General features: G+C 41.0%; 1 protein-coding gene across 1 annotated transcript; it reads left to right on the forward strand.

Moving 5' to 3' along the window:
* The first annotated feature begins 13,328 nt into the window (after positions 1-13,328).
* cox8a (cytochrome c oxidase subunit 8A) lies at positions 13,329-17,012 on the forward strand. The gene is made up of 2 exons (XM_084045954.1): positions 13,329-13,555; positions 16,607-17,012. The coding sequence occupies exons 1-2, from the start codon at positions 13,436-13,438 to the stop codon at positions 16,700-16,702; spliced, it is 216 nt and encodes a 71-aa protein (XP_083902080.1). The 5' UTR covers positions 13,329-13,435; the 3' UTR covers positions 16,703-17,012.

Genomic DNA, 17,012 nt, shown 5'->3' on the forward strand with positions numbered 1-17,012 from the left:
TAAAAATCACACCCTGTGCGAAGGTAGCGGCACCTTTGATACATTTTGTCATCGATATGTGTTTATAATGTGTTTATAGCCACGTGTCACGTGAAGCTTGACCAATCACTTTGTTGACGTGTCTGACCAATCAGAACGTTGACGGTGAACACGGACAAAGTCAGGTATAGAGCAGGACCCTAGGCTAGCGCCGCTAGAAATATCTAACTCTACAGAGGTGAAGCATAATGTGTACAGCCCTGAAATAAAATGGTTGACACTTTTGGTTTGCCATCAGTCCTCCTAAACTGGAACAACGTACAGTATGATTCACAAGCACTATTGTTTGGACGCAATATAAATCTAGTTTTTCTGAACCTTGTATTCATACAGCTCATTTACAGCTACTTCTATCAGTCTGTTAATTCATAATCTGTGATTCTGCAAGGACTAAGGAAACAAAATCCTACCAGCACCAACCCTGACATCAGATTGTCAGCACTTACTGGTCATGTGTGAATGGGATAACCAATGCCTTCCCATTTGGAGCTTGTTGAATCCCTATGTTCATGCTGTACTGCTGGCATTATGCCTTCCTCATAATGAAACTAACCCTTGTCATTTCTTACATGTGGAGCAAACCTTTATTTTGTAATATTACCATATCATTGTCACCACAAAGTTAAACAAAAACAAAACAAAAAATATAGCAGCGATAATACAGGGCCAGATGGAAACTGGAGAGAGAGAGAGAGAGAGAGAGAGAGAGAGAGAGAGAGAGAGAGAGAGAGAGACATGGAAACTGGAGAGAGAGAGAGATAGAAACGGAATAGATGAGAGAGAGAGAGAGAGAGAGAGAGAGAGAGAGAGAGAGAGAGAGAGAGAGAGACATGGAAACGGAATAGATTGATGAGAGAGAGAGAGAGAGAGAGAGAGAGAGAGAGAGAGAGAGAGAGCGCCATGGAAACGGAATAGATTGAAGAGAGACATGGAAACGGAATAGATTGATGAGAGAGAGAGATGAAAACAGAATGGATTGATTGGACATCTCAACCTATTGCCATTAACAGGAATGGAACTCTCAACCTTCGGACTAATAGGCTGCAACACTACCTATAGTGCTATAGTTTTGTCCAGGCTGATGTTGTCTGTTGAAGATCATAAACTCTTGCCTTCTGTCATGAACCAAGCCAACACTAAGATCACTCGTTCACAAACCATTTACCAATAGAGAAATTGTATGTCTCCTCGCAACCGAAAACAGTGAAAGCAGCCGATCTACAAGCTCAGAAACACATTGCTATCTGAAAGGTTTTGAGATTGTAGATCGGCTATTTTCAGAATGAAGTATGTCATACATTGAAAAACGTACTCTCAAATATGCATTTCAGGTTATCTTTACCATTTGCACATGTATTCATTGATACAGTCATGTTGTTTGCAATTCAACTTAAATGAAGTCTGCAAGTGAGGCTTGAATTTCCATAAGTGAAAAAATGCAGAAGTTAGGAGCCAATGACTGTTTTTCATATAATTCAAAATGGTGGGAGATCTAAAGGTCAGAGGTCAAAAGTCAGAGGGTGAAAGTTGTTCAGCATGAGGAGACGCATATGTGTATCCAAGTTTCATGGCTGTAGGTCAAACAGGGCATGAGTTGTACCTGTTCAAAGTTGGCATTTTCAATTGAGTGCTATAGCGCCACCTTTGGACGAAAGATTGTGAGAATTATTTTTTGATTGTTTTTCATGACCATCTACCATATGGCCGAGTTTCGTAAAAAGCGACAGCACGGTTCAGCCAGAACTGCGAAAAGTGGCAGAAGAAGAAGAAGTGACAGAATACTGCCAATATCAAAACAGGTACAGAGCTGAGAGCTCTGTCCCTGTAAAAATCTATGGAATCCTGGGATTTTGGAGCAATCTGCATGAAACGTTTAACACTTGAACTTTGGACCTCTGCCGACATAATGATGGGAGCGGATTTTCCATACTGTAAGTGAAAAAATGCAGAAGTTAGGAGCCAATGGCTGTTTTTCATATAATTCAAAATGGTGGGCGATCTAAAGGTCAGAGGTCAAAAGTCAGACCACAAAAGTTGTCGGGCATGAAGAGAAGCATGTGTGTATCGAAGTTTCATGGTTGTAGGTCAAACAGGGCATGAGTTGTACCTGTTCAAAGTTGGCACTTTCAATTGAGTGCTATAGCGCCACCCTTTGACGAATGAGTGTGAGAATTATTTCTTGGTCGTTTTTCATGAGCATCTACCATATGGCCGAGTTTCGTAAAAAGCGTATGCACGGTTAAGCCAGAACTGGCAAAAACAAGTATTTTTCAAACTGCTCAAAATTGCGGAAAATCTAAGGGCGGAGCTTAATGGTCAAATCGATACGTGTGTTCCTCATGAGTCAAGGCACATGTGTAAGCAAGTTTCACGACTTTCGGCCAAACGAGGCATGACTTTAGCCTGTTTAAAGTCTACATTTTCAAAAAATTGCTATAGCGCCCCCCTTTGGCCAATTGGAGTAACATTGGTTTCAGTGATATTTGGAATGACCCTGTACATTTCTGCAAAGTTTCAAAGAAATGTGAGTCTGCGTGTATGTTTTAGGCGCAGATGAATAATTTTCATAAAACTGCAATAGTTAAAATCTATGGAATCCTAGGATTTTGGAGCAATCTGCACGAAACGTTTAACACTTGAACTTTGGACCTCTGCCGACAACTTCTAGGCGGCGGAATTTCCATAAGTGAAAAAATGCAGAAGTTAGGAGCCAATGGCTGTTTTTCATATAATTCAAAATGGTGGGCGATCTAAAGGTCAGAGGTCAAAAGTCAGACCAAAAAAGTTGTCGGGCATGAAGAGACGCATGTGTGTATCGAAGTTTCATGGTTGTAGGTCAAACAGGGCATGAGTTGTACCTGTTCAAAGTTGGCACTTTCAATTGAGTGCTATAGCGCCACCCTTTGACGAATGAGTGTGAGAATTATTTCTTGGTAGTTTTTCATGAGCATCTACCATATGGCCGAGTTTCGTAAAAAGCGTATGCACGGTTAAGCCAGAACTGGCAAAAACAAGTATTTTTCAAACTGCTCAAAATTGCGGAAAATCTAAGGGCGGAGCTTAATGGTCAAATCGATACGTGTGTTCCTCATGAGTCAAGGCACATATGTAAGCAAGTTTCGCGACTTTCGGCCAAACGAGGCATGACTTATGCCTGTTTAAAGTCTGCATTTTCAAAAAATTGCTATAGCGCCCCCCTTTGGCCAATTGGAGTAAGATTGGTTTCAGTGATATTTGGAATGACCCTGTACATTTCTGCAAAGTTTCAAAGTAATGTGAGTCTGCATGTATGTTTTAGGCGCAGATGAATAATTTTCATAAAACTGCAATAGTTAAAATCTATGGAATCCTAGGATTTTGGAGCAATCTGCACGAAACGTTTAACACTTGAACTTTGGACCTCTGCCGACAACTTCTAGGCGGCGGAATTTCCATAAGTGAAAAATTGCAGAAGTTAGGAGCCAATGGCTGTTTTTCATATAATTCAAAATGGTGGGAGATCTAAAGGTCAGAGGTCAAAAGTCAGAGTGTGAAAGTTGTTCAGCATGAGGAGACGCATATGTGTATCCAAGTTTCATGGCTGTAGGTCAAACAGGGCATGAGTTGTACCTGTTCAAAGTTGGCACTTTCAATTGAGTGCTATAGCGCCACCCTTTGACGAATGAGTGTGAGAATTATTTCTTGGTAGTTTTTCATGAGCATCTACCATATGGCCGAGTTTCGTAAAAAGCGTATGCACGGTTAAGCCAGAACTGGCAAAAACAAGTATTTTTCAAACTGCTCAAAATTGCGGAAAATCTAAGGGCGGAGCTTAATGGTCAAATCGATACGTGTGTTCCTCATGAGTCAAGGCACATATGTAAGCAAGTTTCGCGACTTTCGGCCAAACGAGGCATGACTTATGCCTGTTTAAAGTCTGCATTTTCAAAAAATTGCTATAGCGCCCCCCTTTGGCCAATTGGAGTAAGATTGGTTTCAGTGATATTTGGAATGACCCTGTACATTTCTGCAAAGTTTCAAAGTAATGTGAGTCTGCATGTATGTTTTAGGCGCAGATGAATAATTTTCATAAAACTGCAATAGTTAAAATCTATGGAATCCTAGGATTTTGGAGCAATCTGCACGAAACGTTTAACACTTGAACTTTGGACCTCTGCCGACAACTTCTAGGCGGCGGAATTTCCATAAGTGAAAAATTGCAGAAGTTAGGAGCCAATGGCTGTTTTTCATATAATTCAAAATGGTGGGAGATCTAAAGGTCAGAGGTCAAAAGTCAGAGTGTGAAAGTTGTTCAGCATGAGGAGACGCATATGTGTATCCAAGTTTCATGGCTGTAGGTCAAACAGGGCATGAGTTGTACCTGTTCAAAGTTGGCACTTTCAATTGAGTGCTATAGCGCCACCCTTTGACGAATGAGTGTGAGAATTATTTCTTGGTAGTTTTTCATGACCATCTACCATATGGCCGAGTTTCGTAAAAAGCGACAGCACGGTTAAGCCAGAACTGGCAAAAACAAGTATTTTTCAAACTGCTCAAAATTGCGGAAAATCTAAGGGCGGAGCTTAATGGTCAAATCGATACGTGTGTTCCTCATGAGTCAAGGCACATATGTAAGCAAGTTTCGCGACTTTCGGCCAAACGAGGCATGACTTATGCCTGTTTAAAGTCTGCATTTTCAAAAAATTGCTATAGCGCCCCCCTTTGGCCAATTGGAGTAAGATTGGTTTCAGTGATATTTGGAATGACCCTGTACATTTCTGCAAAGTTTCAAAGTAATGTGAGTCTGCATGTATGTTTTAGGCGCAGATGAATAATTTTCATAAAACTGCAATAGTTAAAATCTATGGAATCCTAGGATTTTGGAGCAATCTGCACGAAACGTTTAACACTTGAACTTTGGACCTCTGCCGACAACTTCTAGGCGGCGGAATTTCCATAAGTGAAAAATTGCAGAAGTTAGGAGCCAATGGCTGTTTTTCATATAATTCAAAATGGTGGGAGATCTAAAGGTCAGAGGTCAAAAGTCAGAGTGTGAAAGTTGTTCAGCATGAGGAGACGCATATGTGTATCCAAGTTTCATGGCTGTAGGTCAAACAGGGCATGAGTTGTACCTGTTCAAAGTTGGCATTTTCAATTGAGTGCTATAGCGCCACCTTTGGACGAAAGATTGTGAGAATTAGTTTTTGATCGTTTTTCATGACCATCTACCATATGGCCGAGTTTCGTAAAAAGCGACAGCACGGTTCAGCCATAACTGCGAAAAGTGGCAGAAGAAGAAGAAGAAGAAGAAGAAGAAGTGACAGAATACTGCCAATATCAAAACAGGTACAGAGCTGAGAGCTCTGTCCCTGTAACTAGAAAATGTGCTCCTCGGATCTCGGATCCCACAGGTCTCCGCCAGGCGAGGTGGTAAAAGAAAGTACTGTTCCTGATTAATTCTGTCTTACCTATTTATTACAGGGCCAGAGCTCAGCTCTGGACCTGTTTTGTTATTGGCAGTATTCTGTCACTTCTTCTTCTTCTTCTTCTTCTTCTTCTGCCACTTTTCGCAGTTCTGGCTGAACCGTGCTGTCGCTTTTTACGAAACTCGGCCATATGGTAGATGGTAATGAAAAACGATAAAAAAATAATTCTGCTCCAAAATCCCAGGATTCCATAGATTTTAACTATTGCAGTTTTATGAAAATTATTCATCTGCCCCTAACACATACATGCAAGACTCACATTTCTTTGAAACGTTGCAGTAATGTAGAGAGTCATTCCAAATATCACTGAAACCAATCTCACTCCAATTGGCCAAAGGGGGGCGCTATAGCAATTTTTTGAAAATGCAAACTTTAAACAGGCAAAAGTCATGCCTCGTTTGTCCGAAAGTCGTGAAACTTGCTTACACGTGTGCCTTGACTCATGAGGAACACATCTATCGCTTTGACCAGTAAGCTCCGCCTTTAGATTGTCCGCAATTTTGAGCAGTTTGAAAAATCTGTGTGATCTCCTTTTTCACAGTTCCTTGTCTGTTGGTCCAATGGCGTCTCCCTTAAATGAGTGCCTCGCAATATCAAGGTCAGTTCAAGCCTCACTTGCAGACTTAATTTAAGTTGAATTGCAAACAACATGACTGTATCAATGAATACATGTGCAAATGGTAAAGATAACCTGAAATGCATATTTGAGAGTACGTTTTTCAACGTATGACATACTTCATTCTGAAAATAGCCGATCTACAATCTCAAAACCTTTCAGATAGCAACGTGTTTCTGAGCTTGTAGATCGGCTGCTTTCACTGTTTTCGGTTGCGAGGAGACATACAATTTCTCTATTGGTAAATGGTTTGTGAACGAGTGATCTTAGTGTTGGCTTGGTTCATGACAGAAGGCAAGAGTTTATGATCTTCAACAGACAACATCAGCTTGGACAAAACTATAGCACTATAGGTAGTGTCGCAGCCTATTAGTCCAAAGGTTGAGAGTTCGATTCCTGTTAATGGCAATAGGTTGAGATGTCCAATCAATCCATTCTGTTTTCATCTCTCATCAATCTATTCCGTTTCCATGTCTCTCTTCAATCTATTCCGTTTCCATGGCGCTCTCTCTCTCTCTCTCTCTCTCTCTCTCTCTCTCATCAATCTATTCCGTCTCTCTCTCTCTCTCTCTCTCTCTCTCTCTCTCTCTCTCTCTTCCATGTCTGGCCCTGTATTATCGCTGCTTGCAGCTATATTATTACATATTGTGATGTCACGTGAAGCTTGACCAATGTTAGGTGTTCACAGACGGACGGACACACACACACACACACACACGGACGGACAAAGTGAAAACATACTCTCCACCATGCCTTCGGCCTGGCGGAGACAATAATCATGATACGATTATGAATCATGGGGGAAAAAAAGAAAGTTGTCAACAGTGCTCTGAACCTGTGACACCAGTACCGTTATTGATGACATGATGAATGAAGGGATCATTGTAAACAATGATCATTTTGTTTATGGTAAGCTTTATTTATTTAATTGTGTATTCATTCATTCATTCATTCATTTCATGGTGTTTTCTTTTTGTTCCTGTTGTCATGGCTGCCAGTTCCCACCTGATGTTGTGTGGGAGTCCCGCCTGCTGCAGACCATACTGAATAACTGCTAGCTTGCATATCATCTTAAGACTAGGACTTAAGTCTAAGATCTGTAAGACAGGCTGTGCATGTTCTCTGTATCCTCCAAAGAGTATGATACGATCTCCTACCACGCAACAGCACTCACCAGAACTCCAATCTTGGCCTTTCCCCTTGGGCTGAACCTTCTGCCAAGAGAAGGTATTGGAATTTAACTTCCACAGATCATTGAACTGCCATACTGCCTCTGTCATGCTGAGGACGCAACCACCAAATATGTACAGCTCTCCATTGTACTCAAAAGCTGAATGACCCAGACATCCTTCTGGAATAAGCTGTGCAGAAGATGTGTTCAGCCAACAGTTGGTCTCTGTGTCATACACACTTATGTTGTTGTAGTATTCCGCCTGTCCCATAGCCCCCAAATACAAACATCTTTGTTCCGATGATGGTGGCAGAGTGAAGTTCTGAAGCAGGTGGCCGGGTGCCTCTGGTGTTAATTAAAGACCAGACCATTGTACAAGTGTCCAACATGTAGATGTTATTAGTTAATCCAGTCACCTTGTTGTACCCTCCATACATGTACATGACCTTCGCCATGACACAGGCTGAGTGGCTGGCCCATTTTGCAGGAACAAACCCAGAAATCTTGGGCTTTAACCATCTGTGGGTGTCGACATCAAATGCATAAAGAACGTTGTCCCAGTAGTCCCCATTGATGGTAATCAAGGAATCTCCGGCATAAAGTATTCTCTTACAATTCACTACACCCCCCCAGATGTAGATGATCGATTCTACCAGCACTGCTGTGTGGCCCCTGCGCATGGAGGGAACCTCAAGAGGACATCTTCCTCCCCTTCTAGGTGTCACTGGGGGAAACTTCAGCTTGAAGACGCTCACATCAATCTGATCCATGGTGTAGGATTTGTTGTTAAAGTACCCTCCGAAGTAGTACACCTTGTCCCCCGCTGGTTCAGCAGCACAAGCAAGTGGCTCAAGTGGCTCGAGAAGGCTTCTTTCCGGATGCACAGGACCTTTTTTCCGTGGGCAACGTCCAGCACAACATGTCTGTCTCTGTCTCCCTCTCTGTCTCTGTTTCTCTGAGCTCCTCGCTGTATTTGTATCTGTCTCACTCGGCCACCCTTCATAACAGTTGTCTAGATCTCTCCCCTGGCTGTGTGCATCTCTGGTCCTGGATGTGTGCATCATCTTATATAAATTGACCAGAGCTCTATTCTGATGTCACCCTAGCTCCGACGGAACCTCTCCCTCCGCTGTATAGCTCCGAGATGAGGTTCCTCGTTAGTTACTGCCGTCTGTTTTCGAAATGCTCGCACGTCGTCCACTTTACATGTTTCTTACCCCTTTCTGCACATCGTATCCAAAAAGTAAAGCATTTCCGCCACTCTCTCAGATGTTTGAAGTTTTAACGCGCCATAAAAGCCATCCAACGGGTTGAAGAAAGTATTTAATTTGCCTCGGTTTTCATCCGGTTACATGGTTTTTAAGACATTGCGCAAGAGTTGCGCCCGTAGAGATAACATTACTGTTTACCCTACTGGTCAAATGTTGAATTGCATCTTCTAATGCAAAATATTATGGAACCGGATGAAAACCGAGGCAAATTAAATACTTTCTTCAACCCGTTGGATAGCTTTTATGGCGCGTTAAAGCTTCAAACGTCTGAGAGAGTGGCGGAAATGCTTTACTTTTTGGATACGATGTGCAGAAAGGGGGTAAGAAACATGTAAAGTGGACGACGTGCGACCATTTCGAAAACAGACGGCAGTAACTAACGAGGGACCTCATCTCGGAGCTATACAACGTACAGCGGAGGGAGAGGTTCCGTAGGGGCTAATGTCACCCACAACACAAACCATTAAGCAACAACACTGATTCAGGCAGGCGTTAATATCTATCTACATACATTTATTAGAGAATTGTGAAATATTTGTGTGTGTCCTGGACATCATTTTGCATCCACTCTGGTAAAAGGACAAAGGACAATATATAAAGGAGCCGAGATCACTCTGCGAGCAGATCTGCCCCCCCATGGTGTAAAACGTGTGTGTGTGTGTGTGTGTGTGTGTGTGTGTGTGTGTGTGTGTGTGTGTGTGTGTGCGTGCGCGCGCGTACGTGCGTGCGTGCGTGCGTGTGTGTGGACATTGAGGAGAAGGGTGTTAGCTGACACGCCAGGCTTTGGAGACCGGATCAACGATGAGAACTGGTGCGTTTCAATACAGCTGCTACACATCTTAACACAGCCCCTGTTTCTGTTGGCTTTCTCAGCACTTTTGTGGAATAATGGATTACCTGCAAGTCTTAACCTCTGGAACACCAGCATCCATAATCTGGGGGAAACATTAGCCAACTAGAAAATGTGCTCCTCGGAGCACAGGTCTCCGCCAGGCGAGGTGGTAAAAGAAAGTACTGTTCCTGATTAATTCTGTCTTACCTATTTATATAGGTGGTCACAGACGGACGGACACTCTCCACCATGCCTTCGGCCTGGCGGAGACAAAAAGAGCCTGGCGTTGGAGCAGAAAATAAACTGTGGTCATATTGAAGAGGTCATTTTCCAGGCAGAGTATGAGTTGGCTCTGTCCAGGACAGGGCGTACATTCAGAGAAATGTACAGGGTGGCAGCCTTGGGTGATTGACAGCACCAACATTTTTGTTTGTTTTTTTCAAAAAAAAAAAAAAAAAGTTTTGGGGGTGAAGTTTGGGGAGCCTTTACAATTATGTAATAGCAATTTCACCCCAAAATGTAGTACATTGCATATGATGTCTTATGCTAATAGAAGATGTTCCACAATAACCCATATCATTACTGAAGCAACTGAGTAGATATGCTCAATACACTCTTCAGATTAATACGTGTCTTCATTGTGAATAAGTGTGCCAGTCCATGCTTCAAAGCAGCCATGGTAAATTAATTTAATGTCGATGAAATGGTTATGTTGATTTTACTGTATGCACTGACCGCACACAATAATGCAGAGCTAATAATGCGTCAGGATGATAGGTGCCCACCTATCAGGATAGGTGGGCACTAGGAACATCTGGGCACCTCGATGTAAAATTGGCTGTTGTCCAAAATGGGGGAACAAATTGAAAAAAATAAAAATTGTCTTAAGTAAAGAAGCATACATGATTTGATCATGACTTTAATAACGTAATACTTATGTTTTTTTGTCCACACATACCTATCAGTCTCACATTATGACGGACCACTCGTTGTGTCTGTGAGATTGGGCTCAGTGACGGGTTTGGTTTCGATTTAGGGTTTGCCTTGATATACTGCGTTGTGCGCAGTGTCGCGCACCGAAAATAGCCAATCTACAAGTTTGCCCTGCAAATCCATGCAGCGTATGGCATGGATTTATACACAGAGGGCAATTAATCTATGTAGGCTACTTTCCGTACATTCTGTGGTGGAAAAAATATGCGTAAATTGACAAAATTCTATTTTGGATGCAAACGTTAGCCCTAACTGACACCCCTGGGCCCTGCTCCAGGAAGATGGCAGAGTTGAAACCATGGGAACCACTGATAGAGGAACCCCTCCCAGCCAATGAAAATATAACCTGACTCCCCCAGATGGGGGCTTGATTGATTGAATATTTTATTAGGCAAACAAATGTAAACAGCACAATTACATTTATAATGCTTTGTCTAAAAGGTCCGTCCAAAAAAGTCCTAAAAGGGCGGTATTGACTTCACTGGTTCAGAATACAGCTTCCATCTGGGATCGCTCAGAGAGTAAGGCTACTCCTCACAGTGGCGTGTGCGAACCAATCAGCGGCTGGAAGGGCGGGATTTTTCTTTTTGTGAGACCGGATGTGACGCGATCAAGAAGCGCTTATTGCGGTGTGGTTCTTTCATGATTCATCATGGTTGAATAGTATACAAAAGTCGACTACTGCTGGCACAGCTAAACGTCACGTAGACACGTCAATATGATTGGTTGATAGGCGGCGATCGACAGACGGTCCCATCCAATCACCTGCCAAGTAACTTGATTGATTCATCGATTGTGCTACCTAAGTCCCAGATGGAAGTAGCCTGTGAAACAAATGTGACGCAAGCTTCTTCCATCTGGCGAAGTCAAGTTAATGGAAATGGAAAGCCCATTTAATGAATTAATAATTAAAGGAGCTACACCATGAATTTAAAAAAAAAATATTATATATAAATATTGCCCCCTAATACGTTTTAAACAGGTTGTAAGCCTAAAAAACATCCAGATATTTTTTCTCACAATCTGACTGTCTGTCATTCCAAGCTTTTTCAGCTGCAATACCAAAACGTCCTATTGGGCAGGGGGGAGCTACTGAGCAATTCTGTCTGGCCATCGTCAATGCAAAATCAGTGCAAGTGACATCACTTGCACAGCCATTCTGAAATGGCCTGTTCAGACACGCCCATTCGGGAAATCCATGAAATGAGCATGAATGACTGAATGTTAAAAAAAAATATTTTTTTGGGTACAAGAGACACTGGGGAGCCCAAAAAATACTAAAAACCAAAAAAAAAAAATGAAATTCATGGTGTAGCCCCTTTAATATATTATTGCCTTTTCAACCCTCTAAATCAGTGGTTCTCAACCTTTTCAGGCCGTGACTCCTCACAATTATCACATTTGAACTGGGGATCCCCCAAAATAATCATATTTGAACTGGGGACATCAGGGGCGGATTTTGTTAGTTTCTTTTCGGTTTTTGGTTACTTTATTTCGGTGTTAGGGTTAGGTTAGGGTTATGTTATTTAATTCTTATTTTTGCATGATTTTACTGATTTATTATCAAAATATTAATTATTATAACATTTAGTTTTATTATTCTAAAAAAAATGACTTGGGGTGGGTCCAATCTGAAGCTAGGGGGGGACAAAATCCCCCCCCCCCGTCCCCCCCGGGATCTACGCGCCTGGGACCTGTGGCAGGACAAAAGACAAAAGGGACAAAACTGATCAAATTCAGGGTTACAGTGGTCTATGGGCTTATTATAGATAAATGTGGTTGGAGCATTGCATTTTCTTGTAATTATGGTATTGATAGGACAAGTTACCTATACTACCTGTTTCCTGTAGCATACTGTAACAAGTGTTGAACATTATGTTTGTTTGAGCACTGTTAATTGACAGCTGAGAGACAGAGACATGTTACTGAACAAACACTCAATGATCGATAGAGCTATTTTAACACTACACTACACACGATTCCTTGCATATTCCTTTTTTCTCACAGACTGCACTATATTTTCTTATGTCATCATTATGTGTATTTTACTGCTGACTATATTACATTTATTTTATGTAAAACACTTTGTACCTTATTGTTTTCACAGTACAAGTGATGTATTTAAGCATAGTTTTTAAATATTTAGGAAAGTATTATATATCACCAGTGGTGGAAAAAGTACTCCAATATTTTACTTAAGTAAAAGTATCAATACTGCAATGTAGAAGTACTCTGTTACAAGTAAAAGTTCGGAATTCAAGATTTACTTGAGTAAAAGTTTAAAAGTAATGGTATCAAATTGTACTTAAAGTACCAAAAGTAAAAGTACTAAAATGTTTGAAAATAGCAGATCTACAAGCTCACAACGTTGTGAGCTTGTAGATCTGCTATTTTCAAATAGCCTAGGTATAAAATGGGGCCAACATGGTTAATATATGTTTTATAATGTAATAATTCATATCTGCAAAGTAACTAGTAACTAAAGTTTTGAAATAATTGTAGTGGAGTAAAAGTACAATATTTGCCTCTGAGATGTAGTGGAGTAGAAGTAAAACTATAGACAATTGGAAATACTCCAGTAAAGTAAAAGTAACTCAAAATTGTACTTAAGTACAGTACTTGAGTAAATGTACTTTAGTTACTTTCCACCACTGTCTATCACAGACATTTCATAATTACGTTATGAAAGCCCACTGTCATCAGCATCCAGAACAGTAGATGGCGCTATAGCCTCCTTTGTTGACATGTGTGAGCCGGTCCGCCCCTATGGTCCGCCCGGATACAGAACAAACACCAATAAACCCCATAGCCCACAGGGACGGTCGTTATTGGCTGGTTTGGTTGGTTGCCAGGCAAACACTATAGGTTGGCTCGGTCACCCTGACGACCAACAAAGCCAATCACAACGCGGGCCGTCCCTCCGGCATATGGGATATGGTAGCCTTGACCTCCCAGTCATTCTGAAACCCATCATTACAGAACATTGGCCATACAGAACAGCGTGTGTTTGCCTGTCAGACTTCAACACATTATATTTATTAGAAAAGAATGTCTTCTTTCCTGAGGACCATGATGGCGACCCGCCTGGCCCCCGCCCTGCGGACCACGGCGCTCCAAAGCCGGGCCAACCTGGGCTCCGCGCCGGCCAAGGACCCCCTGGGCCCCATTGTAAGTCCCTGTTAGCATGTTAGCTTCTACACGGCTAGCGCGTCCGTTCTCGCGAGGAGCGCCGCGATTGTCGTTAAAAAAAGAACAGATCTACAAGCTATCAACGCGTCGCTCCGCGACCCGTTGATAGCTTGTAGATCTGTTCTTTTTTAGATGAGCTTTTACTATCAAGGTCAAACGCAGTTTTAGATAACAAACGTGATCAATTCATGAGATATTATTATTGTTTTGTTCAAAAGGGCCAACATGTGAACTATTAAATTAATAAGTGTCTTTGAATAATCATTTCCTTTAGTTAAATCATAGTTTTCTGTATCTAGCCTTATTTAATGTATTCTGACGTTTTACAGTAACATACCATGCCAAGTACACTGTTATCTATTGAGTAATATGTTCTTCCATAAATACACTGTTCTTCCATAATGGAACATTGTGTACTAATTTGCCTAATGAAATGACTTACCTAATGTGAGTAGGGCAATTATTACATAATCATAATTATTTAGGTAATCACAATAACTTTTGCGTAATGGTCAGAATCGTTTCCATGTAGAAAAAGTGTCATACATTTTCCAAATATAGAGGAAATAGCAGATGTTCAAGCTCACAACGCGTTGCAATGTGACATGTTGTGACCTTGTAGATCAGCTATGTCCGCTATTTTTAAAATATTTTAAAAGTATAAAATGATTCAATATGTCAGTAATTTATTTTTATTTAAATTATTTGTCATATCTGCCCTGTCCAATGTTTTGTTTACAAAGCCTAAAGGGCCTTACAGAAATGTAACCTTTATTCATATGTTCCAATGTTGAATGCCAACAAAAACACAATTAAATTGTTAATAAAAAAATTGCATGATTGCGACAGCTCTAAATATAAGTATTCATTTATAACTAACTGGATTAGACCACGGACCACCATAACTCTCAGAGCTAACAGCCCCATAAGGGTACATTTCGTTCCTATTTCCTAACTATCGATCATTTAACTGGGGACCCCCTAGAACCCCAGGGGTCCTTGGGGGTCTTAAACCGGTGGTTCTCAAACCTTTTTATTTCCAAGAACCCCTAGTGTGATGTCCATTGGGCATACAAGGAATTGTGGACCAAATGACAGACCATATCTCACCAGATCATGTCAACAACAATTAAATCGATGCTGTTGGCCCTAAAGCTTGTGTCTTCATATGTAAACGTTTTATGTTTTGTTTTCTTAAACGAATGCCCTACTTCGTCATACTACAGCGTCACACAGAAGTAGTGAAAATAGCCTTTGCTTGTCTTTGGCTATTCGCTTGTAGATCTGGCTTTTTTTTTTAAGTAATCGTGAAAATGTGTGCCAATCATTGAATATATATATACATTTTTTACTCAAATCTTTGCTTCTGGAGGGTTCCTGGAACCAAATATATTCAGATAGAGTCTGCGGCCAAATACATCATTTTGAGAGGTTCTTGACACCACTGATATTATAGCAACATAGTTTTTTTTTTCTCTTCAAAAAACTGTTAGGATTTATAAGACATTTGTAGAATCCCCAGAAGCAAGAATATTCGAGTTGAAAATGTTCGCTTTAAAAATATATATATATTCAAAGATTTTAAAGATTAAAAAAAAAAAATGCAGATCTACAAGCTCATTGCGCGGCACTCGGTGCCGCTCAGAGCTTGTATAGCTGCTATTTTTGAATAGTCAAAGAAATCCAAAAAGTGACACACAGATGCGTTCCTGGTCTTAATGGGTTAAAAACCACTAGGGTTCGATCCATTCGAACCTATCAAATGTTGAATTTATATTATATTTACTAACGGATATTTGCAGTAAAACCTTAATTAATTTAAAGACTGCAGAAGTCTCTTTCTTTCTCTGTGTGTCGTGGTTGGTGCTGAGAAGCGCTCTCTGTCACTCACAACACGTCCCTGTCCATCACCACAGAGGTTGTGTGTTAAATCCACCGTGGTGCATCCGGCTTTGTCGAGCGTCTATACGAACAAAGAATTGCGACGCGTTGTGGTCAAACACAGTTTGACTTGAAGCTGCTTGCTCAGAGCTCACGCCGATGCAATCTCGCGAGACCAGAAGCTGTGTAAGGTGGTTACCGGTGCCTAAAGTCTCGCGAGAACTCACTAGGCAGAATATTTTTTATTTATTTAAATTGAAACTTTCATTTTTACAGTCAAACTTTTTTTTCTTTTTCATTTTACTATTCGGAGCCCGATAGCTCACAACGCGTCCCAGCAGATACAGATATGTACATGAGGTTAATCATAGGGAACCGATTTTGACATACCAGGTTTCCACCTAACAGTGGCGATGTGTACTTACTATTATGCTTGTTTCCAGACATAAACATGGCTCCTAAAGCCTTCAAATACTCTAAATTGTTGCATTAATCGCCTAATCACAATAACTTTGGGTAATCAAAATTATTTTTGGATGATTGTCAATCATTTCCATGTTGAGAAATGCATTTCCATGTTGAGAAATGCAGATCTATCATGATCATGAAATGTTCATGCATTTTCAAACATAAAAAAAAAAAGTTTGGAAATAGCCGATCTACAAGCTCACAACACGTTGCATTCTTATACAGCGGCACACTATACCCCTGAATTGATATATATATAATATAGGGGTTAACCCATTAAAACCTGGAACGCATCTGTGTCACTTTCTATTTCTTTGGCTATTCAAAAATAGCAGATATACAAGCTCATAGCGCGGCACCAAGTGCCGCGCTATGAGCTTGTAGATCTGCTATTTTTGAAAAATCGTGAAAAAATATTTTTATATTTTTTTAAAAAAACTGTTAGGATTTAATTTTTTTTAAAGAATCGCCTCTTTTTCCCTGATACAACAAATCTCCTTGCTGAGAATAGCTGATCTACAATGTCGTCCCTCCGCCTACACATTTGTCTATGGGCAGTAGTCGCCCGCTCTCATAGACACATAATGCACTTCCGGGAATACTATCCCGCGCGGCCCGCCATTAAAACCCACAGTGACATGCTGAAATGAATAAACCTCTTTTTGTCTCTTTGTTGTTTAGGAAACAGTCATTGGGTTTACTGGGTTTGCTTTGGCCATCCTGGGACCAATGGGATGGATCCTCTGCCACCTGGAAGACTACAAGAAGAAGGAGTAAAGATGAACATTTGAACCCTCTTTTAAAAGGTTGTGGGGGTCCATTAGAACCCTCTTTTAAAAGGGTGTGGGGGTCCAGCTTCTTGTCCAGAAAACCGCTCCGGGACCATCGTTACCGAAAACCAATAACCCCTCCGTCTTACAATGGATCAAATTGAGACTCCGTTCTACCTCTAAAATCACAGTTTACCTTCTTGCTACCATATGTATGTTTTAAAGGCTGTCTGTCTGCTGAAAGACTGGCTGCACTGCATCAGTGAAATATTGACATGGAGGGGGTTACAATATTATTAAATCTTATTTAAAATGGA

This window comes from Gymnoscopelus microlampas (assembly GCF_963454915.1).
Source record: "Gymnoscopelus microlampas genome assembly, chromosome: 20".
Classification (NCBI taxonomy): Eukaryota; Metazoa; Chordata; class Actinopteri; order Myctophiformes; family Myctophidae; genus Gymnoscopelus; species Gymnoscopelus microlampas.

Excerpts from the sequence above, each read along its gene's own strand:
- cox8a (XM_084045954.1), top strand. The coding sequence starts at position 13,436 with ATGTCTTCTTTCCTGAGGACCATGATGGCGACCCGCCTGGCCCCCGCC. Across the intron at positions 13,556-16,606 it reads AGGACCCCCTGGGCCCCATT|GAAACAGTCATTGGGTTTAC; the intron begins GTAAGTCCCTGT and ends TTTGTTGTTTAG.